We start from the raw sequence: 25,684 nt of genomic DNA, 5'->3' as shown, positions 1-25,684 counted from the left end.
AGGAAATATAACATTTAATTATTTAGTAACAATAATGGATTTCATTTACTAAGCACTCCAAGAAGTTCCAGATCCTTCACAATCTCCTCCCCTTTAAGTGTCACAAGAGACTTAGTCCATTTTTCTCCCCACTCCACTAAGCTTCCTTCCCACATTTACTCTAAAATTTATTGAGTATATTTTCTGCTTCAGATACTGTTCTGAGTATCAAGATACAAATCTTCACCTGTCTTTGATGAGTTTTGGTTCGACGATGAAGGTGAAGGAATCTGTCGCAGTCAGTACATAAATTCCCACAAACGTTGCACAAAATGATTGCTGCAGTTTCGCCATCGTCATGGTTGTCACACATAGGCTAAAATAAGACAAATACAAATGTTCCATTAGATTAAAAGTCTCAGATACTCGTAAAAATTGAATGTAATCATTCTGCATCCCCCTTTGAAATGTGGCGTCTGGGGTCTTAAATGCTAACAAGCGGCCATCTAAGATGCATCAATTGGTCTCAACCCACCTGGAGCAAAGGAGAATGAAGAACACCAAGGTCACATGATAACTATGAGCCCAAGAGACAGAAAGGGCCACATGAACTAGAGACCTACATCATCCTGAGACCAGAAGAACTAGATGGTGCCCGGCCACAACCAATGACTGCCCTGACAGGGAGCACAACAGAGAACCCCTGAGGGAGCAGGAGATCAGTGGGATGCAGACCCCAAATTCTCATAAAAAGACCAAACTTAATGGTCTGAATGAGACTAGAGGAATCCCGGCGGTCATGGTCCCCAAACCTTCTGTTGGCACAGGACAGGAACCATTCCGGAAGACAACTCATCAGACATGAAAGGGACTGGACAGTGGGTAGGAGAGACATGCTGATGAAGAGTGAGCTAATTATTTCAGGTGGACACTTGAGAGTGTGTTGGCAGCTCTTGTCTGGAGGGGGGATGGGAGGATAGAGAGAGAGGGAAGCTGGCACAATTGTCACGAAAGGAGAGACTGAAAGGGCTGACTCAATAGGGGAAGAGCAGGTGGGAGTACGGAGTAAGATGTATGTAAACTTATATGTGACAGACTGATTGGATTTGTAAACGTTCACTTGAAGCTTAATAAAAGTTAATAAAAAAAAAATTGAATGTAATCTATGAAAGTCAGTTCTTCTGAAGTCTGTTAAGAATTTAGAATCTGAGTGTTAACCAGAATTAATTAAGGCAGGTACACTTAACTATAAAATTCCTCAATTTCCAAATTCAATAATTAATGTGCTATGCGGGTTCAATGGTTATTATGATAAACATGTATACTTTTCTTAGAGACTTAAGAACTTTTCTCCCCATTATATTCAAATATGTAAAGTTAATGCACTCTATGCTAAATGAACGATTCATTTTGACACTTGAACACTAATAAGAAAATGCTACAAGGGCCTACATAAGGTCTTCTCTTCCAGTAAACCTAAGGATACTCATCAACCATATTTATGAATAAATGGTGTGTCATATTGCCTCCACTACTGTTTTATTTCCTTCCTACCATAAGATTAATTTTTAGTACAAAATCTAGCTATAGCATCAGAATCTTGCTAAAATCAAATTTTGATATGATACAAACATGACTAAAAGAAGAAGGGGAAAGCTTTTTTAAAAAATTAAATAAAAGTCCCTAAAGTTCCCACAGAAACCCTGGTGGTGTAGTGGTTAAGTGCTACGGCTGCTAACCAAGAGGTCAGCAGTTCAAATCTGCCAGGTGCTCCTTGCAAACTCTATAGGGCAGTTCTACTCTGTCCTGTAGGGTCGCTAGGAGTTGGAGTGGACTCAACGGCAGTGGGTTTTAAAGTTCCCAATATACTATGAAGAGGGGACGCTAAGTGAAAGAGACTTATGAGATGAACACGATTTTTCAAGAGTTCCAACTGTGTATTTTGACTTGTAGTTTTTTTTAAGTTAATTTAAAGTATCCTATTAAAAAGCAAAACAAGATAAACTCTTATAAAAAAATTCTGATCTTACCATTTGTTTTTGTTGTCCATCCTTTCCCATCCATCTCCCTGAAGAGAGACGATCTACGTGGTCCTGATCGAGGACACACAGTGATGCTAGAGCAAGCCAGAGCTGTTGAAAGGCAAGGCTGTTACATGAGTGAATTTTTAGCAAAGACTTACAAAACACTCACTGTCTGACACAGGATAATGGCTCAATAAATGCTGGCTGAATTTGAAAATATTTAGACCCCCCCGTAGCACCCAGTCATTTTTTCCTGATGTGGTTCCAGGCACACACACTCATTACCAGACATGCTGGGCACATAGCACACGCTCAAATATTCACTGAGCAAAATGACTGTTTCTCTGATGAGCTGTCCTGTTTTCTACCTGACTTCTGAAATTACCCCTTTTTTTTGGCCCATTATATAAATAACATATAAATGAACTTATGTATTTATTTAGTATTACTGTACAATGCCTTCTGTATGTTTTTCCATACTAGTATCACCGGTCTGAAGTATTAAATTCCAAGGAATTTAATTTTGTTTAATTTTGCACAGCCCTATAAGTAGCTGGGTACATTTGAAATTCTTCTAGATAATAATGTTTCCTTAGGCGTTTCTGAATGTCCCAAAGTACCTAGGACTATGCGTGGTCCACTTTGTGAGAAAGAAGTAAATGGCTAACAAAACTTAGAAAATTGCCCTAAAAATAGTTTAAAAAAAAAAAATTTCTGAGGGTTTGGGGGTAAGCTTCAGTTTTACATAGAATGATATATTTCTTCATTACTGAAAAATTGAAAATACTGAAGTGGCTCAATTCAGAAGTGCATGTGGGTGTCATAGATATGAAGAGTAAGAAAGGATAAAATAGGGACTGCAAAAAAAAAAAGTCAAAGTCTGTAAGGAGAAAGCAGATGTAGAAGAACAGATGCACGATGGGAACGGGCTACCATTACAGATAACTGCTTCAGAAGTACACTCACCAGCAACATAGCAAAAATTGTCTTTTTCTGCCCTCAGGAAATAAAGTTTACCTTCATTTTCAGATTTCTGAGGGTTAATCTAGGCAATTTCTGCCAGTGTTTACTTCTTTCTAATGCTGTCACACTGTCCTGCTTCAAGGAGCCTCAAATCTCTTTTGGAATTATATGGGACAAGAAATTTGGTAGGTTAATAATTACTAGAGAAGTCTCATCTGAAGAATGCAATCCCATTTCCTAAGAGCTTCTGCCCCACCTCACACTTGGCATATGCTTTTTGCTTTTTCAAAGCAAGGTCTGTAAATCCTGTACGTAGGCTGTAGAGCTCCATGTTAGGAACAACTGGGCCACATAAAAAGGGGCAGGCAAGGGTCTTGTCTTTGAAGGACCTCAAACCTATCACAGTATAATGCTGACACCAAACTTAATGTGGTTAGCTACAGTCAACAGACCATTAGAAAGACAATACACTGATACACAATGCAATTTAGCCTTTTCTAACCAGTATCAAATAATACCAAAACAACTGATACATAACACAGAATGGTGAATAGTAACGACCACATTTAGTTTATAATTCAAGAAAGGCCTTCATACTTTTTCAATAAGCACATTATTTCATAAAAAGAAAATGTGAACTCAGCTGAACTAGCTGATTAAAGTTTGTTCAAACCTATTACTGAAAAAGAACACTCAATGATACAGACCAAGGGAAACAAAAACCCACCCTAGTTGTTGCAATACATCTCACAGGAGACCTAAATTCCTCTTCCATTTTGGTCAAAGCAATGATGGTTTCTGCAATGGCATTTTTTGTCACTCGGGACCAAGCTTCTGACAGATGACCCTACCAAACAGGACAGAATATTTTAATAAGTAACCAGAAACACATTATCATATTAGTAAATTATGTTCTTTTAAAATAACGTATCTCAACCAAGAAAAAGAAAGGAAAAAAAAAAAAAAAAAAGATTGGTTTGAAGCAAGACCACAGGGTTAAGAGCTTGGCTGCTAACCAGAAGACTGGCAGTTCAAATTCACCAACCGTTCCTTGGAAACCCTATGGGGCAGTTCTACTCTGTGCGTTAGGGTCACTAAGTGTTGGAATGGACTTGATGGCAACAGGTTTGGTTTGGGTTTTTTCACTGATAGCAAGAAGAATAGGAACTTACTGATGCCATATCCTTTATAAGTTTAATAATGATCTCTGAGATTTGGGTGGGAGTTGAGCCCTTCATCCACCAATGGCTTTCACCTCTTCGAATGTAACTACAAAACAAAATCAGCATTTATAAACCAATCAGTGATAGTTGTTACAAATAAGTAAGATAGAAACTGTGATTTCAGAGTGCGGTATTTTAATTTTTTCCCCCATAAATTTATGTGATGCTACTGGACATAGATCAATACAATTTTTTCAAAACCTAGTATTTCCCTTGTGGTTGAAAGAATATATCAAGTTGTCTTCTTTTTTTTTTTTTTACAACATTTTAATTTTCTAAGTGACTGCATCAATTAAAGCATTTGAAAAAGAAATTAATCAAAACATTACCCATAATCTAGTTCATTAATTCCAAGAGAACAGTTATTCTGATTTGTGTTCCTTTTCAAGTATTTTTGTTTACATGTTATTTTCAGTATTATCTTCTAGACCAGTGCTATTCAAAGTACAGTCTGTCAGTCAGCTGCCTATCCACAGACTATTTACCAGTCCACACAAAGATAATAAGGAGCTTGGGCCAGAATGCACATCGACTGCATCGCTGAGTACACTAGTGTTTAGTTCAACTGGTATTCTTGCTTTTTCCTAGCAGAGAGTCCACATGAAGGAAGCGATATACTGATTTGCGTTCTGGTATTTTCTTATTTTATCATAGATTGGCTCTTTGAGTAGCATTGTCCCAGAACTTTTCCTATTACTCTGCTTAGAAATACGCAGATGTTGGTTATTTTCTTTCTTCCTCTTATATACTAATGTTTGGCTACCTTTTTTTTTTTTTAACTTAACAATATATACCGTTTCCTTTTTTAGGGAATGTAGAGATAGCATCATCTTTTTAAGTATTGCGGGATGACTGCAGAAAAATCAAAATATGTTCTCATTAATATTTGACGTGTATTTCACAAGGTGGCTGAGCACAGCTTGCCTAACCATTCCTTTTATGATGGACACTGGGGTGGCTCTACTTTTCTGCTGTTACACAAAATTCTAGAACCAACATTCTTTCTTCCATATGTACCTTTTACTCATGTGTCAACATTTTTGAGGGAAAACAGTTTTAGAAGCAGAATTGGTGGGTCAAAGGATATGCATATTTTAAATATTGTGGAATATCAAACTGACATCCAAAAAAGGCAATAGCAATTTATGTTAGATAAGAATGAGAATGCCTATTTCCTCAAAATGCTGCCAAAGCATCAAAGATACTTTGCTATTGTTTTGGTCTACATTTCTCTGATTACTAGTGAGGTATCTTTTCACTTGTTTATTGGCATTTGCAATTTTCCTTCTGTGAACTGACAACTCCTGTCATTTTTTTTTAATCAGTTGTGTGTCTTTTACTCCTTGATGTATAGTCATTCTAGTATTATGGCTACTGTATCATTGTTATATAGGTCTTAAATATTTTTGCCAATTGTTTGTATTTTAAAATATTTTAATAGTATTTGCTATCAATTAATTTTCATTTTTATGTATCCAAATATGTGAATCTTTTCCTCCACGATGTTCAAGTTCTGTGGTTTGTTTCAGAAGGTCTCCCCAAATTAAACATTACAAGTGTATTTTTCTATAATTTGTCCTAGCCCAACCCCAGCAAAAAAAAATGTATATAAAGTTTTCATTGATCTGGTTTATGTTTGTATATGGTGTGAGGCAGGGGTCAAAATTTTTCTAAATGGATCTCCAATTATCCTGACATCACATATTCAGTAGATTTTCCTTTCACACTTAGTGGAAATGACATATTTATTATATACATTTCCTATCATACATGCAGCAGTTGTTTTTAGATTCAATTAGGTGAGTAAGCAAAGAGGTGGAACCTGAAATCATGTCTTAATTCTTCAACACTAGCTGACTCTATTCTCTTTTAGCACTAAAACAGAGGCAATGACCAACCTGGAATTAAAAATCATTGGAAGAGTAACTGTTGTAACTCCTTTGCCCACGGTGGTACCAGCTGTCCCTGTGATGGTGGTTCCTTTGGCTTTTAGCTGTACGGTGAGTGCTTTGGCAATGCATCCTAGAAACATGTCCAAGATACCTAGCTTATTCCAATCTCCCTTCTCTGTTGAATGAATGATATCACTGATATCTGCTGGAGGAAGGGATTTCACCCCTATGATGCTAGCCAGCCGATTAGGGGTCACTTCAGGCAAAACTCGTCTTAGTAAGGAGGTCACCTAGTAAGGAAAATAAAAAGAAAGACTTCCCTTTAAAAATTGATGCTTTAAAATTTTCACTTTGTCAATGAGCCTAGCTACCATTCTATGACTTCAAAAAGCTTTGAGGAGGACAGAAATATGATTTAAACTTTTTTTGTTTTTAAATTACTGGAGTGGTAATCATCACTCCATGGTAATAAGGGAAAAAAAAAGAAAGCCTTTTTATCTGGTTAGGACTAAGAAAAATCACACTATATATTTCATGGTATAAAGACAATCAATAACCAGAATACTCTTTATGACAATAACACATTAGTGAAATACAACATATTTTGCTCTTTCATACTCTCATTACAATGAGTCAAAAATAAAAACACATGGAGTTAAAATACAGGTTGAGAGGAAAACATGACAAAAGAAAATAGAATCTATACCCTAAGGTGATTATCTTTGTTAGTGTGATTTTAAAGTATGTTGAAAGTATCATTTCAATTAACAAAAGAAGCTGCAAGGTAAGTGGTGTGATCAGTCACCTGTCTCTGGACTCTAGGCGAGGCTGTGTGCAGCAATGAAAAGAGGTCCTGAAGCAGAGTTAGCTGCTGAGCCAGATACTGCCGGCCCACGTTAGAGCCACTCAATGCTAAAACCATAGACAACAGCTCAAAGCAGTAAGCGTCAGAGGAGGCATCTTCATCATTTGGCTGCGAGTTGGCATTTTCTTTGCTTGATATGGCGTGTTCCCATTCTTCACGGACTCTGGTGGCTTCCATGCGAATAGCCTGGACGATGTGAGCGCACACCTATTTAAAGGGAACATACAAAAAGTGTAAAAGTCTATCTGTAAGACTGATTTTCTACTCCTATTAAGAAGCAAGGAACCTTGGTGGCACAGTGGTTAAGAGCGCAGCGGCTAACAGAAAGGTCAGCAGTTTGAACTTACCGGCACTCTGCAGGAGGAAGATGTGGCAGTCTGCTTCTGTAAAGATTTACGGTCTTGGAAGCCCTATGGGACAGTTCTACCCCGTCCAATAGGGTGGCTACGAGTCAGAATTGACTCAGTGGCAATGGGTTATTTAAAAGCAACACAAGACTGTAAGTTGATGCGCAATTTAACACTTTTCCTCTCAGTTAATTCTCCATCATACTAATCTCTTAATTCATCTTAAAAACCATTAAGTTTAAAAGTCAGAATATTTCAATCAACCACTGTTTAGAAAATGATCATATACAATTTACCTATGTCCCTGTCTGTGGTTAAGCACATCAAACAAAAACCAACTGCCCTATTTATCACTTCTAAGGCATATTTCTTCCTCTCATTTTAACATTTTCATGCATAACATGTTTTACAATCAACTGCATTCATAATTTAATTGGCAGCAATTTTAGTTATATGTAAAATAACCACAATTACAATGCAGTGGATAGTATCTAAGATTCAATGAAACACTTTAAAAGAGATAAAGCACAAATAAACTCATGTATTCATTTATTTTAAAAAAGTTTTAATAGCATAAAACCAAAAAACCAAACCTGTTGCCATCGATTCCAACTCATAGCGACCCTATAGGACAGAGCAGAACTGTCCCATAGAGTTTCCAAGAACTGCTTGGTGGTTTCGAACTGCCGACCATTTGGTTAGCAGCCATAGCATTTAACTACTAGGCCACCAGGGTTTCCTCTCATAGCATAAAAAAAAAAAAAAATTTTTTTTTTTTTTTAGTAAAATAGGCTAAAGTCAATATTTTGACACCTTTAAATATTTTTATCCCCATTTTATTTTTTATTGTGCTTTAGGTGAAAGTTTACAGCTCAAGTTAGTTTCTCATTCAAAAATTTATATACATATCGTTTTGTGACACTGGTTGCAATCCGCACAATATGACAGCACTCTCTCCCTTTCTACCCCATGTTCCCTGTGGCCATTTGCTCAGTTCCTGTCTCTTCTTGCCTTCTCATCTTGCTTTTGGGCAGGAGTTATCCATTTGGTCTCCTATATTTGTGTGTTAGTGTTTGTTTTGTAGGCTTGCCTAATCTTTGTTTGAAAAGTAGGCTTTGGGAGTGGCTTCAGTTCTTAAAAAAAAAAAAAAATTTTTTTTTTTTTTCAGTTCTTAGTTATCAGAGTGTCCAGGGGCCATGGTCCCGGGGGTTGTTTGACTTTTAAAGGCTTTTTTATATTATCTAGGTACCCCATTCTATGAATAATCTAGTGCTGTCTCCCCATTCCCTTATATTTAAAAATATTAACACTAGTTAGTTAACACTACAATTGCTCAGCAAACAACAGCAAACAAATAACACTGAGAGAAAGAACACAGGAAATGCAAATACCATCTGATATAGCTGTGTATTTGACAACAAAATAAAACAATCTACCAGAAAATGAGAAAACAACACAGAGCAGCAAGGCAAGAAAGCTAACATGCATAACAAAATCTCGACAGTGATGGAGGGTTGCTAATACACTCAATCCTTTCCAGAAAATGGACAGTGCATTCTGCAGGACCTATAAAGAGGCACCAAAAAAAAAAAAGCCTCTATACATTTTGGAACACGCAGTATACTCTAAAAAAAAACCCCAAAACTGAAGGAGACAATAAAATTGTTATTAACTAACCTGTTTTTGTAAGTTAGTCAGTTTACTTCTGCTGAATATAATTCCAACCATGTGTTCTTTCAGGTCCGCATCTGATGTTGCCTTTAAGTAGAAAAAGAAAGAGAAATGAAGCAGGCTCTTTAAATAAAATTTCTGTATCTGACATTTCAAAGTATCTTGAGAAATAATTATGCAAATATTTTTATAAGGCAAACTTGTTTAAGTTGAAGTCTATGATACTAAAACAAAGGATAAAGTTTGAAGAAATCAGCCTTGACCAAAGTGACTACAAAAAGAACAAAATTTCAGAACTTAGGAAACCCAGAGAAATATACTGTCTTTTCATAGATTTCTTTAATCTAGTCAATCTGAGTCACTTTGATTGAAACTATTTCTAAATTGTGAACATTATTAGTTCATATCCTATATTCAGTTGTTGGAAGAGCAATTCAAGAAAATATTTGATTAAAAAAAAAAAAAGTCCTAATAAGACTCCATGATGATGATGGTCTTATATGAAGTTACTCTTCAACACCAACAGTCACCAGAGAAATGTATCATATGAAGAAAAATAAATGGTGAATTTTATGCGCTTATTATAAAAAAATTTTTTTTTTTTTTTATTATGTGTGTGAAACTCTTATTCTAAGAGTGTCAGAGTAGATCTGCTCCATAGGGCTTTCATGGTTGATTTTTCAGAAGCAGAACGCCAGGCCTTTCTTCAAAGGTACCTCTGGGTAGCCTTCAACATTCGTCGTTTTGGTTAGCAGCCAAGCGTGTTAACCATCTGTACCACCAAGGGACTCCTATTCAATGTTAACTCCTCAATATACACTTTCCTACTGTTAGGCCAGCCGCTTCAATGAGTCCTTAGTCCTTATTCATATCCTCTCCACTAATCTAACTTTTCTCCAGTAGCTTTCAGGTCTCACTCAAGCCCAACATCCCCCAAGAAGCCTTCTCTGACCACAGCAGGACACAACAACCTCTCTCTAGTCTGAAATCCTATGACATGTGTAATCTTTTTCACATTGTTAATAACTTCATTTGGGTGGGGGGAAGGTGGGTGGAAGGTCCATATCCAAGAAAAGAATGCAAGCTTTTTTTCAGAATTTTTTTTTCTTTTTCTTTTTTTATTGTACTTTAAATGAAGGTTTATAGAACAAACTAGGTTCTCACTGAACAGTACACACATTGTTCTATGACATTGGTTAACAGCCCCAGGACATGTCAACACTCTTCTTCTCAACCCTGGGTTCACTATTGCCAGCTTTCCTGTTCCCTCCTGCCTTCCAGTCCCTGCCCCAGGGATGGTGTGCCCCCTTTAGTCTTGTTTTGTTCCATGGGTCTGTTCAATCTTTGGCTGAAGGGTGAACCTCAGGAGTGACTTCATTACTGAGCTGAAAGGGTGTCCAGGAGCCATACTATCAGGGTTTTTCCAGTCTGTGTCAGGCCAGCAAGTCTGGTCTTTCTTTTTGAGTTAGAATTTGTTCTTCATTTTTCTCCGGCTCTGTCCAGGACCCTCTATTGTGATCCCTGTCAGAGCAGTCAGTGATAGTAGCTGGGTACCATCTACTTGTACTGGACTCAGTCTGGTGCAGGCTGTGGTACATGTGGTCCATCAGTCCTTTGGACAAATCTTTCCCTGTATCTTTAGTTTTCTTCATTCTTCCTTGCTCCTGAAGGGGTGAGAGAAGTGGAGTATCCCAGATGGCCACGCAAAGGCCTTTAAGACCCCAGACGCTACTAACCAGAGTAGAATGTAAAACATATTCTTTATAAACTATGTTATGCCAATTTAGCTAGATGTTCCCCAAGACCATGGTCCCCACAGCCCTCAGCCCAGCAATTCGGTCCCTCAGAGAGTTTGGATGTGTCTATGGAGCTACCATGAGCTTGCCTTATACAGGTTGTGCTGGTTTCCCCAATACTGTGTACTGTCTTAAACTTCACCAAAGTTTCCACTTATCTATTTTTTATTGTCTATTTAGTGTTCTTCCATCCCCATCCTTCCTCTCCCTTGTTGTTTTGTTTTGTATGTAAACCTTTTCATGAGGTTTTACAGCAGTGGTCTCATACAATATTTGTCCTTTTGTGGTTGACTTATTTCGCTCAGCATAATACCCTCCAGATTCATCCATGTTATGAGATGCTTCATAGGTTCATCATTGTTCTGTATCGTAATACTCCATTGTGTGTATGTACCACAGTTAGTTTATCCATTCATCTGTTGATGGACATCTGGGTTGTTTCCATCTTTTTGCTACTGTGAACAATGCTGCAGTGAACATGGGTGTGCATATGTCTATTCGTGTGATGACTCTTACTTCTCTAGGATATATTCCTAGGAGTAGGATTGCTGGATGATATGGTATTTCTATTTCTAGCTTTCTAAGGAAGCACCATATCATTTTCCAAAATGGTTGTATCATTTTGCATTCCCACCAGCAGTGCATAAGAGTTCCAATCTCCCTGTAGCCTCTCCCACATTTATTTCCTGCTTTATTGATTCGTGCCAGTAATCCCAGTGTGAGATGGCACCTCATTGTGGTTTTGATTTGTTATTTCTCTAGTGGCTAGAGATCCTGAACATTTCCTCATCTGGTTGTTAGCCACGTGAATGTCTTCTTTGGTGAAGTGTCTGTTCATTTCCTTTGCCCATTTTTTTAACTGGCTTATTTGTCTTTTTATTGTAAAGCTGTTGGATTTTCTTGTAGATTTTAGAGATTAGACATCTGTCTGATATGGAATAGCCAAAATTTTTCCCCCAGTCTGTAGGTTCTGTTTTTACTTTTTTGGTGAAGTCTTCTGATGAGCTTGTTTAATTTTTAGAAGATCTCAGTTATCTAGCTTATCCTTTGGAGCTTGTGTGTTGCTGGTTGTGGTTTATATCTTGTTAATGTCCTTATTAGGGCCTCTAGTGTTGATCCTTTTTTTTCTTCTATGAACTTCACGGTTTTTGGCTTTATATTCAGGTCTTTGATCCACTTTGAGTTAATTTTTGTATATGGTGTGAGGTATGGGTCCTGTTTCATTTTTTTGCTGACAGGCATCCAGTTCTGACAGCATTATTTGTAACAAAGACTGTCTTTTCCCCCATTTGATGGACTTTGGGCCCTTGTCAAAGACCAGGTGACCATAGGTGATGGATTTACATCTGGGTTCTCAATTCTTTTCCATTGGTCAATGTATCTGTGGTTGTACCAGTACCAGGATGTTTTGACTACCACAGCTGTATAGCAGGTTTTGAGGTCAGGTAGTGCAAGTCCTCCTACTTTATTCTTCTTCGATAGTGCCTAACTTATCCGGGGTTTCTTCCCTTTCCATATAAAGTTAATGATAAGTTTTTCTGCCTCTTTAAAGAATGCTATTGGTATTTGGATTGATATCGCATTCTGTTTATAAACCGCTTTGGGTAGAACTGTCATTTTCACAATGTTGAGTCTACCTATCCATGAGCATGGTATGTTTTCCCATTTATGTTGATCTCTTTCGGTTTCTCGCAGTAGTGTTTTGTAGTTTTCTTTGTACAGGTCTTTTACATCCCTGGTTAGATTTATTTCCAAGTTTTTTTTTTTTTTTTTTAGGGGCTATTATAAATGGTATTGTTTTCCAGACTTCCTTTTCATCATTCTCTTTACTGGTGATGGGAATCCAACTGATTTTGTATGTTTATCTTGTATCCTGCTACTCTGCTGAATCTATTAGTTCCAGTAGTTTTCTCATGGAGTCTTTTAGGTTTTCTATGTACAGTATCATATCGTCCACAAATAGGGAGAGTTTAACTTCTTCACTGTCAATTTGGGTGCCCTTTGTTTCTTGCCTTATTGCTCTAGCTAGGACTTCCAACACAATGTTAAATAGGAGTGGTGATAAACGGCATCCTTGTCTCATTCTTGTTCTCAAGTAGAGTGTTTTCAGCCTCTCTCCATTAAGAATGATGTTGGCCATTGGTTTTGCATATTTACCATTTATTAAGTCGAGAAATTTTCCTTCTGTACCTATTTTATTGAGAGTTTTTATCAGGAATGGGTGTTGGACTTTGTCGAATGTCTTTTCTACATCAATTGAGATGATCATGTCATTCTTTTCTTTCCTTTTATTATGTGGTACATTACAATGACTGACTTTCTAATGTTGAACAATCCTTGCATACTTGGTATGAATCCTACTTGGTCATGGGGTATTATTTTTTTGATATGATGCTGAGTTCTCTAGGCCAGAATTTTGTTGAGAATTTTTACATCTATATATTTTTTTACATTCATGAGAGATATTGGTCTGTAATTTTTTTTTTTTTTTTGTGGTATTTTTGCCTAGTTTTGGTATCAGGGTTATGCTGGCTTCATAAAATGAATTTGGAAGTATTGCTTCCTTTTCTATGTTCTGAAATAGTTTGAGTAGTACTGGTATAAGCGCTTCTCTGAATGTCTGGTAGATTTCTACAGTAAAGCCACCTGGCCCGGGTTTTTTTTTTTTTAATTACCTTTCCAATCTCTTCTCTTGTTATGGGTCTGTTCAGATTTTCAACATCATTTTGTGTTAGTTTGGGTAGGTAGTGCGTTTCTAGAAATTTGTCCATTTCCTCTAGGTTATCAAATTTGTTGGAGTATAGTTTTTCATAATACTCTGTTATGATCCTTTTTATTTCAGCTCGGTCTGTTGTAACGTTCTCCATTTCATTTCTAATTTGGGTTATTTGCGTCCTCTCCTGTTTTGTCAATTTGGCCAGTGGTTTGTCGATTTTGTTGATTCTTTCAAAGAAACAACTTTTGGTTTTGCTGAAGGAATGCTGCTTTGTGAAGCCTTGGTATTCTCAAGGTTGTTTAGCACAGAATTGACATTTGCTAAAATTCAGTGATTTAATAAGTAGTTGTGTAACTCTTGTAGTCATTTAAAATAATATCTCCAAAGATGTTGAAAGAAATTCCCAGAGTTTATGAAATCTTATTTTTTATAGACCTCAACTAGAAAAAAGGGGATAATTTAGATAGTGTTGTATTAGAAGGCATAGGGCTAGATTAGGTAAGTTCTTGAAATGATCTTTCAAATGGCTGCAAAGATGACTATCTAAAACAAATGGGCATTGAGAATAGTCAGGTTTGACTTCTCTTTTTGGAAACAGGGGAGGTTTTCCTGTTAGATACAGTACTTTAGTTTTGACCAAACAAGTAAAGCAATACCATTTTAGAAGAAATTTCAAGGACAGTATAAAGAACAGTTATTTCAATAAGAATTTACTGAATGTGTGGTGCTTATGCCATGGTAGATACAAACACAAATCAGACAAGCACCACTTGGTCTTCAAGGAGGGCATACAGTCCAGTGGAAGAAATAAAACATGTACGTAAATAAATATACCAAGAGAGAACCCAAGAAGAGACACGTATAGATTATTACGAAGTTCAGCAGAGGAAAAACTATTTTTCGTTTGGGGAAGTCATAAAGAACATTCATGGAGAAAACAGTAATTCTGAGCTGGACCATGAAGCAAAGATAAGATGGTAGAGGGAGAATATAACTGATGGTGGACAGCATAGCATATGACTAAGTTAATTTTACACATGCTAGCATTTGAACACTACAGCCCAAGGTATAGAGCAAATTTCGTTGTTACTTAAGAAACTAGCTAGAGAATATATTAATGAATACCGAATCTCTTTTAGCTAGTTTCTTCATCTTTCCAATTAAAGTACAAACTATGAACTGCACATAAACTAATAGCATGTATCTATTAAAATATATGAATTATTTCACTGAACAAAACTGAAGAATTGAAAAAAGGAAGTAAGTATTTTTAGAATACAAATAAATACATTGTATACTTTTTCCTCTCCTTCAGGTGAGGACAATAGAGCTTTCTCCTCTTGTTCTGGTGTAGGTTCAGCATCTCCAGAGATAAGCTTTCCAAACACCTGATGAGATGACAGGGATGTGAGAAAGAATTAATGACAGGAAATTACCACTGTGAAAACTAGAGGACTCATTAGCTGATTCTGCAGTTTTTATAATATTACTATATTTTTCCTGCTATACACTACTATTTTTCTGAAATATGAATGCAAAATGAAACACAAGAGTTTAGGGCTAGGAGAAGAAAAAATGGGCCACATTTGTAGCTAGAAATTTCTAACAAGTTTTATAAAATACTTTGTTATAATCTCAAAATATGCTGTTTCCGTTTATCCTGTGTGAGAATACATAGTAAGGACACTCACTTGGGATGTAATGAGTCTGAACACTCGTAAGGTCTCCGCTTCACAGTTCCTTTGCTGGGCCACACTGGCTGAAATCTGGCCAGCGATCTTTGTGCTTTCTCCATCCTTCCAGCCCAGGACTTTAACTTGTCGAACTCTCAGTGTATTTTCTGGGCCCTTTAATTCAATTTTGATGATGTGGTTGTCCCCTCCTGGGAGTTCACTTGTTACCCAACCAATATGCCTGGAGTCCAGGTCAACCTGGTAGAGTAGAAAAGGGAGAGGAACCTGATACAGCTGTATCACTTTTATCACTGTCCTAGACTCAGCAGTAATAACAACAAGCTCAAGTAACACACATTTGTATAGACTGTAACGCTTATTAAGTTATTTCACACTGATTATCTATTTAAGCCTTGTGAGGATAAGTATTTCATACTATTATACAGATGACAAAACTGAGGTTAATACAGGTTAAGGAATTCTCAGTAAGTGACAGACTAGGTCAGACTAGCTAGCGCTTCCTAGTACAAGCTTGTTGGTAAAACCATCACGAACAATGTATATAACTGTACCTACTCCAACTGTAAGCAGACACACAAGGTCAGCAACAGGTCCTGTTTGGTGCATCCTCATATTAAAGCACCGTTTAAAGATACATACTTTTGAAGTGCAGTTACTTAATATGTTTACGTTTGAAGACAAATTATATAATGTATAACTTCACATTTTTGATTCCTTATTTTACTGAGGATATAACTTTTTTCAAGGATTAAGTCTCAATACACTATGAAACAGTGTCTGACAATTTTTGCTTGATAAAATAAAAATTGTTCCTATAGTATTTGATATCTAAGAAATTATCAGAGGGCTTCTACATAATTTATAAAGACATTCAAATTAATAGTCTTAATAATGTCAACCTTTCTAAAAAGGGCATTAAGCATAAATACTATCTTATTAAATAGGATTATTTTCTTAAATTCTTTAACAATTTAAATGAAATTTATTATTTGTTCAATATGAAATCTCAATTCTTTATTATGATTTGAAAAAAAAATTGGTCAATTTTCTTGAGGTAAACTCACCACAAAAGAACAGCTTTGCTTAAAGTTTCACTTATGCAAGTAAATGAGCTGTATAGAGTCTCACACACATGCCCAGATAAAACTTGTTTCCAGAGCTGATTTGTAGACTGACTTACAACCTGGGATATGGTCACAGTGTTACATGATAAATTTTCAGGCTAGAGGATAACAACCTATTTTTAACCTAAAGTATAGGAGAATTATGCTGTTTACTGTGAATCAGATCTGAGATGAACTATGGCAGCATCCTGAATCTATGTAGGGGGGTGGGAAATAGGGGTGGTAGGCACCATACAAAAAACAACAAAGCAAGCCTGTTGCCATCTACTTGATTCCGGAAGAACATATACGGCAATAATGGGTAAGATTTCTAGCACAGAGATGGTTGTGACCGTTCCTATGCTCAGGTCATTTGTCAGTTGAGTGTTTTGTAAATATATGATTTCCTATAGTACTTCAGTAGAGTGCCAAAGCAGGAACTCAACAGTGCAGACATACGAAGAAATTTCTTCTTACGTAGTAAAACATTGAATAACAAAATTTCAATTACCTGCTTGATTCTGCACAAATCTTCTACTGCTTTGCCAGTTAAGAAGGTCATCGAGGTAACTTTATTCTAAAATGGACAATTCGAAATAGTTATTATGTTATACTCTTTGCGTAAGAACTTATAATGATTTCTTATGACCTACCCATAACAAATTAACTCTTCTGCCTGCCTTTTTATGGTCCTTCCTAATTGATTTCATGCTATCTACTCAATCATCTGCAATTCCTCCAACTCTAGTCTTTTCTTATCCTCACAATCTCCCTCTCAAATCTCACACTTCTGCCTTTTTCCATGGGCTCTCTCATACCTTGGCATGCTTTCTCTTTTTATCCAAAGTCTAAACATTCAAATTCTCTGTCTTTCATGAAGCTTTCCAACAAGTCCCCTTGTCACTCATGTCCCACTCTCTTTCCTACATTGTCATTGCTTTTGGAAGTAAAAGGAAGGTAAGTAGCTTAATCAACAAACAGTGAGTGTCACAATGTGCACGGAACTGTCTTATGGACTTGGAGAAGGATACACAAGAGTGATACATTCTCCCTCAGGGTACTTGGCAAATTAGGGAAGGCATGATTATCATAAAAAATACAAATATCAAACAGTATTAAGTTAAAATACCTTTAAGTACTGAGCAGAGTCACATTGGTACTATAGCCAGAGATGTTAAGGTTGAGTAAACTTTACACAAAGTACATCAAGAAAGAGATTAAGATATGAATTCCTTGGAGAGCTGCATATTTTAAGGCTATAGGCTGATGCACTTCAAATCAACACATGCTATGTTGCTCACTGTGGTGGGCAGGCTGGGGAACATAGAGGTACAGAAGGCTCAAGGCTGCATATGGTTTAGGGGAGGTTTCTTAGAACGGAAGCAGATGTCAGCTTACATACTAGGGATTTTTAAAAATGAATATTGTTAAGATTATCTCTACCTAGAAAAGATAAAAATGTCAAATTCGTTGCAATCACTGTTCTAAGGGAGTTTATGTCCTGGCTTAAAATGTACCCTGAAACAAAGATAACTTTGTACTGAGCAGTGAGTTCTAGTCAAAAAAATGTTTTCCTATACCAACTGAAACTACTCTTGGGCCTGAAGAGGAAATAACCAGGCTATACCTTAGCTAATCCCCTTTTCTGATTCAACGTCAGGGAAAAACTGAACCTGCATGAAGGACAGGAGCTGGGGGTGGCTGTAAGGAGTACTCTGACCGTAGACTGGATTGCTGTGGTTGGCACCGCATCCAGGTTATCTGCGACCCAACCCCACCACTCTGGCTTTCTCCCAGAGAAGGAAATATGCATGTGGGACATGAGAAGTTCAGCAACGGTCCATGGGACAAGAGCAACTCAACAATGTATCTGCTAGCAAACCACATTCTTTCCGAAGGGAAGAATTTCAAGACATATCCTTCTCTGGGAATGGGAGGTAGAAGAATGGAGGTTTGGCAGTTGGTGCTATTTCCTTCTTTGTTCATAAACCCAGACTAAATCGAATCTGTTGTTGTGAAGTTGATTCCAACTCATGTGTTACAGAGAAGGAAACTGTTCCATAGGATTTTCTTGCCTGTAATTTTTTAATCTTTACTAACACTCAGTAAATTAGACTCTTTTTCACTTGTTTAGTGTCTTACATAAAAGAGTGCCCAATTCAGTGGAAACATGGGTAGGCTATGGCCAGGGAGAATGTAAACTATGATTATTTAGGTTAGTTCAGGAGCTTTTTTTCCCCATGGGCACTGAGGGTGTGAGAAGTAGGAACTTATATCTAATAACACTATAGGTCTAAGTGTACTAACGTCATCAGAGTAGTAATACCGAAAACACAGAGGTGGGAAAGAGTCATTTCTATAGTAAATTTTATACCAGGAGAGGATTTTTCTGTTGGGTTTTACAGAGCTTGTGAGATTCGATAGGCAGAGTTAAAGAGGAGGATTTCTAAGCCAAGGAATTGGAAGGTAGAAAAAGGCATGGAGACAGAAAATCATAAAACAGAAATTTATTTTGCTTAGCTGTAGCTATGGTATATTTGTAATCAGACTTCTTTTTAGAACTGGTATTTCACAGGACCCCAAACATATTCATCTGTTTTTAGATTGAAGATTTATCTGGGGGATATAAAAGTGTTGCTTGGTTGATGAAGTTCCAGATAAACCTTTTTGCTAAACTTAAAATGAGTGCACGATTACTAAACCTGTAAAGAACTCAGAAGCCACAAATAAAGTTTCCTTTCTTACTCCGAGATCTCGGGAATTGTCCACGTGAACAGACACATAGCGGGCATTGATTCCTTTTACACAGTTGATGGTGATGTTTTTAGTTTTGTTTTTATCCTCATCTCCTGACTCCCAAAAAGTTTCTGTGGAACCATCGGTCAAACTGCCAATCATGGCAGGTCGGCTTGATGTTTTTATGTCAACAATGCTGGTTAAGTCCTTTAAGCACATTACTATGCACAATTCCTGTCAGAAATAAATATAAATAATGGTAATACTCAAAAGGAAATCTTCCATGATAATAAAACAAGCAGACACGAGAAAATAAATAAAAATATTTAAGACAGAATTAAACTCTTCTCCTTTAATATACTACTGAATATTATCTAACACGATAACCAACAGGATAATAACTGTTGTAAAACTGACCTGACTCATAGCTTCAAAGCCGGACTGAATGCTGATGCTGAAACTCTCTTCACTATCTCCATCATCTGACTTTGACAAAATATTGTTAATGTGATGAAAGACGTTGCTCTGGTGGAGGAATTGGTGATCAGATTGCTTGAATTTGAGACTCCAGCATCTAAAAAGGTGTAAGCAGTACATGAAATAGTTCCTGAGGAATTCCTGGAAAAGTACTCTGTAGCTAGTATTTTAAGAAATCTTAATGCTCTAGTAAAAACTAAAACTAAAAAAAAAAAAAAAAAATTGCTGCTTATTTTTTTTTTTTAGAAATAAAGATAATTTCTTTAGAGCAAGGTAAGTTCTAAGGAACATTCGGCCCACTGTAAATATAGAAAAATTAGGCAAAAAAGGTAATGAATCTATTTTGTAGACAAGTGTTACACCAACTATAACAGCCTTTCAAATTTATTAGTCTTACAATTACATGTTAACTCACCAGGGTATAACACATCTTATACTCTAAAAACCTTGTGATGAAGAAAAAAATCTTCCTTCTGCTGGTCTTATTACGTAGGGATGCAGGAAGGCAAATCCATCATCTATTTCTTATAGAATCAATGGAGGATTTTACTTATATGTGTAGTCCAATAGGTGGATCTAATGACAAGGTTCACAATGTCAAAGTAATGCTAAAATTGCAGCAGATTTCAACTTAAAATTAGGAGATGCCCCACAATGTAGCTGCATACAATGAGGCTTCAATTTTCTTAAGATTCTTTTTTAAATTCAAAGTATCTTCATTTTTGTTTATGAGAATTCATTGTCCCTTTACTTTTTTTTTTGTGATATTTAAGATTCTACTCCCAGGCAGTGCTGAGGGAGGGTAACTTGAGCTAGGAGAGGGGAAAGTGTGAGAGACTGTTACAGGCAGAGATAACACAGGTAACGAAGAAGTATATTATGCATATATTACCAAAGGGCACTCGAGTGTGAGGTACGAGGAAAGATAACTCTAAATTACGACAGAAAGGAGGAAGGCACTGTATATATATATATATATATATATATATATATATATATATATATTTCTTTATATCTTATTACTTAAAAAGAAAGGTCTTCCAAGTATTTTGGGCTTTGTATAACCCATAAAATCTCTTCTGCAGTGTACCTAGAGTACTTAGATAGGAAATTACCGTAGGGCCATTTGCTGTAACGAGCTGCCACTAGGGAGAGACATCATAAGATCAGAGATCGTCTGAAGCAAGCGGTGGAAGGTGTGTGGTAAAGGGTGCGCGGCCTCCCCTGCAATCACTATATCTGAGAGGGGATGTTCACATACTCGTGTATCTTTCTCCTAAAACAGAAATTGAAAGCAATTTTATTAGTTTGTCTGCTGGAAGGAACTTTCTCCACAAAAGACTATTATGTATACTTTTAAGATACTTACGTAACAGGAATGTAAACAACCAAACCAAACCATATACAAAAACATACACTGATTAAAAGTAACTAATTTTGTTGGTACTATTTTTAGGGAAAGAGTCCTAAGGTTACTCACATTAACCAGGCAAATAAATACCATTATATGTACTGATTCTACTGCAAACATAAATCTATTAGTAGGACAAGTCCATATTGCATGTTTGTGTAAGTATACATATATAATGTATACATGTTTACATATGCATACATGTATGCATATATGGACATATATACATGTATGTCTATGTATACGTGTATGTATTTATAGATGTATATATGTGCGTATGTTTGTGTGTGTTTATATAAGGAAAACATAATACATACTCAGAAGTTGGGGATCACCACTAGTCTACATAGTATTTTAATGCGAATTAGGAAAAAACTCTTCTTCCTTTGGACAAATGGACCACGGCTTGTACAGAGAAGCAGGGGTTAGATTTCATTCCCCATTCAAGCCCTCAGCCAGATAGCCTTGTTAATATTATCTATGGAACAGCGTTTATAACAGAAATATTAAGATAGTACTTCAAATCCCCAAAGAAAGGAATTTCCTAATATCAAGAAACTGATCATAGTAGACTGATTAGATAAAACTGGAACCTTAGCGAGAACTAAGTAAATATGTTTTAAAGCAGAAGTCACAAAAGACACACACCTGGGCAGGTAACATCATGGTGTCATGTGGGAGCAGTGGGGTGCATGTGCACACAGTGGGGGAAGTAGGGGGGCAGTGGCCAATGCTGAATGCATGCTCAGTCAAATTGGGCAGCAGCTTTCCAGCTCAAGCCCATTGGTCCTATGTGGGAATTCCAGCCCAGTGTTGGCCAGACCCCAATACCTGAGAGTGGATGTTCACATACCAAACCAAATCAAAATCAAACCCGTTGCCATGGAGTTGATTCTGACTTATAGCGACTTTATAGGGCAGAGCAGAACTGCCTCATAGGGTTTTCAGGGAGGGCTGGTAGATTTGAACTGCCAACCTTTTGGTTAGCAGCCTCAACTCTTCACCACTGTGCCACCAGGGCTCAAATTAAAAGCAAACTTATCAGTGCGTGTGCTACTGGTGGTACAGTGCTTAAGAGCTCAGCTGCTAAGTGAAGGGTTGGTGGTTTGAACCTACTAGCCACTCCATGGGACAAAGATGTGGCAGTTTTTTTCCTTAAAGATTTACAGCCTGGAAACCCTATGGGGCATTTCTACTGTGCCCAACAGGGTCACTATGAGCTGGAATTGACTCAAAGGCAACAGGTTTATTTATTTATTTTTTTGGTTTGTGTGCTAGAAGTAAAATGTCCTTATTTTAAAATGCTGTCCTTGTCTTTTTTTTAAACATGCAGGTCAAAAATATCTGAGGATTATAGACCACCAGGTTTTTGCTTGTTCAATGGGTTTTGGACTTTCTTTTTGGAGATTTTTAGGGAAATTGTGGTTATTCAGGAAAAACAAAAAACACCAATCAGTGAAAAAACAGTCTGTTTAGATTCTGGCATAAAATTTATGCCTTTTCCTTAAAAACAATTAGATGATTTACATCTCTAGAACTCACACCTACACTTTAGTTTCTGCTTATGGTGTTTTCTTGGGTTAGGACATCTTCCACCCTTCACAGCTGAAATCTATCCTGTGGCATGTACTCAAAGTAGGTTGCCCACTGCACTTACTCAAAAGTAATCTCTCTTGCGTTGTGATTCAAATGTTCTCCATACTTCCACTAAAGCACATTTTTTTAATACAGCTACTTCTCACTTATCAACTATTTTGTTATCCAACATTTCAAATTTAAGACAACAGTGAAACATATACTATCCAAATATTTTGCGCACTGACAACATACGTCTGGCGGTAACAAATGCTAAGGTGTGAGGCAAGAGTAATGCTGACTGCTATGGTTAAGGTTAACCATCTGCTCCACAGGAGAAAGATGTGGCAGGCTGCTTCCAGAACGATTACAGCCTTGGAAATCCTATGGGGCAGTCCTACCCTGTCCTGTAGAGACGCTAAGAGTCAGAATCAACTTGACAGCAATGGGTTTTTGTGTCAACTTGGCTAGGCCATGATTCTCAGTGGTTTGGCAGTTACATAATTATGTAATTTGGCAATTATGTAATGATGTAATTTGGCAGTTACGTAATGTAATTTGGCAGTTACGTAATGATATAGTCATCCTCCATTTTGTAACCTGATGTGGTTATCCTCCACTTTTGCATAATGCCAATTTTTGCATAACAACCTGGTCTTTGGAACGTAACCATGTTGATAAGTGAGGAGTGGGTGTGTAAGGAAAAATGTGATATCATGCTTACATAATATTAGATGATTAAAAGCACTTAGAAGGCAGTGACTATTAGTTATTTCCAATAATTTTGTGCATGGCGGTTATCTAATAAGGTTTGCTGAGTTCTAATACATCTGTTCAATATCATAAACTGCTACTCTTACTCATTGTCTATTATGATCCAAGTTTCATATACGGTTTCTCATTTAACAAGTTTATTCTTTTGAGTAGGTAATATTTGTCACAATAAAAAATAAAAAAAATTTGAAAAAGTAAGTCTCCTCGTCTCCATACCTCACTCACCTACGTGCCCTTCCCATTGGCATTCTCTATTACACCTGTTTGTTGTGTATCATTGGAGCCCTGGTGGCACAGTAGTTAAGCTCTCCTTGCTAGCCAAAAGGTCAGAGGCTTGAACCCACAAGCTGCTTCACAGAAGAAAGATGTAGCAGTCTGGTTCCACAACAATTACAGCCTTGGAAATCCTATGGGGCAGTTCTACTCTGTCCCATAGAGATGCTAAGAGTGGGAATCAACTTGGCAGCAATGGGTTTTTGTGTAGCATTACACAGATGGTCTATAAATATCGTGGTGCGTTCACACAAATAGTAGCATTCTAAACACAATGACTTGGCCTTTCCTTTTTCACAATGAACAGTTTATCTTGGAGCTCACCCCTTATTAGAGATGGATGTAACACACGTTATCCTGCTGCACAGTAATCCAATGAATGGAAATAACTATTCAGCAGTCCGCTTCAGAAAAGCCACAGTTGTTTTCAATCTTTTGCTTATATAAAAAATTGCGTAATGAATCAGCTTGTGTATTTGTCATTTTATACACATGCGTACATGATAGGATAAATTCATAGAAATGGGATTACTGAATCATTTTAATGGGTATTTTGATGGATCTTGCTACACTGTTCTCTGAGAGGTTGCTTCTCCACAGCAAAGCAGAAGTGTGCTTGTTTCTCCATTCTGTTAACCGCACAGTCTCATCAAACTTTTTGTACTGGGTCAATGAGTTAAATGAAATATGATTATTTTTGTGTTCTTTTTTACACATCTATTGATTACACATTGTACAGTTTTAGTTCATGCTATCTTCTAACGAACCTGGATTGTCAAGGCTGGGCATTTGGGCTTGTTAGAATGGGAGCTATTTTGCTTTTGCCCTTGATTTTAAGCATTGCTTTTACTCCTTAGGGGTGGTCCTACTCCTCAGGCACGTCTCTCTGGGGTCTTAACTATGAGCCAGGGGCGTCCATCACACTCCCTGTACTGTGGTTGGGCTAGAACTTGAAAGCTTCCCTAGCTCTGAAGCCAAGAATCTGTTCAGTTCTTTGTTTCCAATTAGCTGTTCTCTGCTAGGTCTCCCAGACTATCACCCTGCGAATGGTTAAACACTCAGCTGCTAACCAAAAAGGCTGGCTGTTTGAACCTGCGCAGCTGCTCTGCAGGGAGAAAGACCTGGTCATGTGCTCTAGTGAGGATTATAGCCTAGAAAACCCTATGGGGCAGTTTTACTCTGTCACAGGGAGTCTTTATGAGTCAAAATTGACTGGAGGGCACCTAACAACAACATGCATAGTTTAGGAGAAGCTAGGGCCCAAAGGGTATTTTTATACAAAATGTTTGGATTCTTTCTCCTTCTAGTATCTTGCTCTCCAAATCACAGCTCCCTCAGAAGCCCCAAACATGGATCTCTATTTCCTCTGCCCAACAAAACTAAAGCTCTCTACTTGGGGTTTCTCCCAGGTCACGGAACTCACCCTCTAAGTCCCTTTGCTTCTCTCAAGGATCAGAGCCCTGCACTGGTTGTTGTCCAAAGCCTACCAGCAGCTGGTTGCACATATTTTGTTCAACTTTTAGTTGTTTACTGGGGCAGCTAAGTCTGATACCCTCTGTTTCATCATGGCCATAACGAGAACTTTGCCAATCCAAGAGTTTTTTAATTGTGATAAAATATGTATACAATAATGTTGCCGTTTATTTGTCATATAATTGGTTCATGACAATGGAGTTTAAGGAGAAATCAGATATGACTGACAGCATCTTTCTTTTGGGGGAGGAAGATACCACTGAACTCCTATTTTTATTTTTATTGTGATTTAAGTGAAAGTTTACAGAGCAAGTTAGTTTCTCATTGAACAGTTAATACACGAATTGTTTCGTGACACTGCTCATCAACCCTGTGATGTGTCAACACTCTTACCTTCTCCCCTTGCCAGGTTCCCTGCTTCCATTCGTTCAGTTTTCCTGTCTCTTCCTGTGAGTTCTTGTCTTTGTTTTTGGGCTGGTGTGCCCATTAGTCTTGTATACATGATTGAATTATGAAGCACGTCTGTCACGTGTGTTATTGTTGACCCTATAAACCTGTCTAATCTTTGGGTGAACCTCAGCGGTGACTTCAGTACTGAGTTAAAAGGGTGTTGGGGGGCCACAGTCTTGAGGTTTCTCCAGTCTCTGTCAGAACAGCAAGTCTCGTCTTTTTTTTTTTTTTCCTTGTGAACT

At 37.3% G+C, this 25,684-nt stretch overlaps 1 protein-coding gene across 15 annotated transcripts in view; it reads right to left on the bottom strand.

Annotated features, from left to right (window-relative positions):
* MYCBP2 (MYC binding protein 2) overlaps window positions 1–25,684 on the bottom strand; it is a 287,598-nt gene that overhangs the window by 15,656 nt on the left and 246,258 nt on the right. For 13 of the 15 annotated variants that reach the window (XM_064270017.1, XM_064270009.1, XM_064270015.1 and 10 more), the window contains 13 exons: window positions 20,602–20,762; window positions 19,427–19,583; window positions 19,019–19,243; window positions 16,785–16,850; window positions 15,168–15,407; window positions 14,766–14,864; window positions 8,971–9,051; window positions 6,887–7,153; window positions 6,088–6,371; window positions 4,139–4,235; window positions 3,694–3,813; window positions 2,010–2,111; window positions 227–355 (listed from right to left, as the gene is read on the bottom strand). In XM_064270017.1, coding sequence (XP_064126087.1) covers window positions 227–355; window positions 2,010–2,111; window positions 3,694–3,813; window positions 4,139–4,235; window positions 6,088–6,371; window positions 6,887–7,153; window positions 8,971–9,051; window positions 14,766–14,864; window positions 15,168–15,407; window positions 16,785–16,850; window positions 19,019–19,243; window positions 19,427–19,583; window positions 20,602–20,762 — 2,028 coding nt within the window. The remainder of the gene's footprint in view (window positions 1–226; window positions 356–2,009; window positions 2,112–3,693; window positions 3,814–4,138; window positions 4,236–6,087; window positions 6,372–6,886; window positions 7,154–8,970; window positions 9,052–14,765; window positions 14,865–15,167; window positions 15,408–16,784; window positions 16,851–19,018; window positions 19,244–19,426; window positions 19,584–20,601; window positions 20,763–25,684) is intronic. The other 2 variants (XM_064270011.1, XM_064270020.1) reach the window with 1 other exon arrangement.

The sequence above is a fragment of the Loxodonta africana genome, chromosome 17 (genome assembly GCF_030014295.1).
Source record: "Loxodonta africana isolate mLoxAfr1 chromosome 17, mLoxAfr1.hap2, whole genome shotgun sequence".
NCBI lineage: Eukaryota > Metazoa > Chordata > Mammalia > Proboscidea > Elephantidae > Loxodonta > Loxodonta africana.
This window is presented reverse-complemented; position numbering and strand designations above follow the sequence as displayed.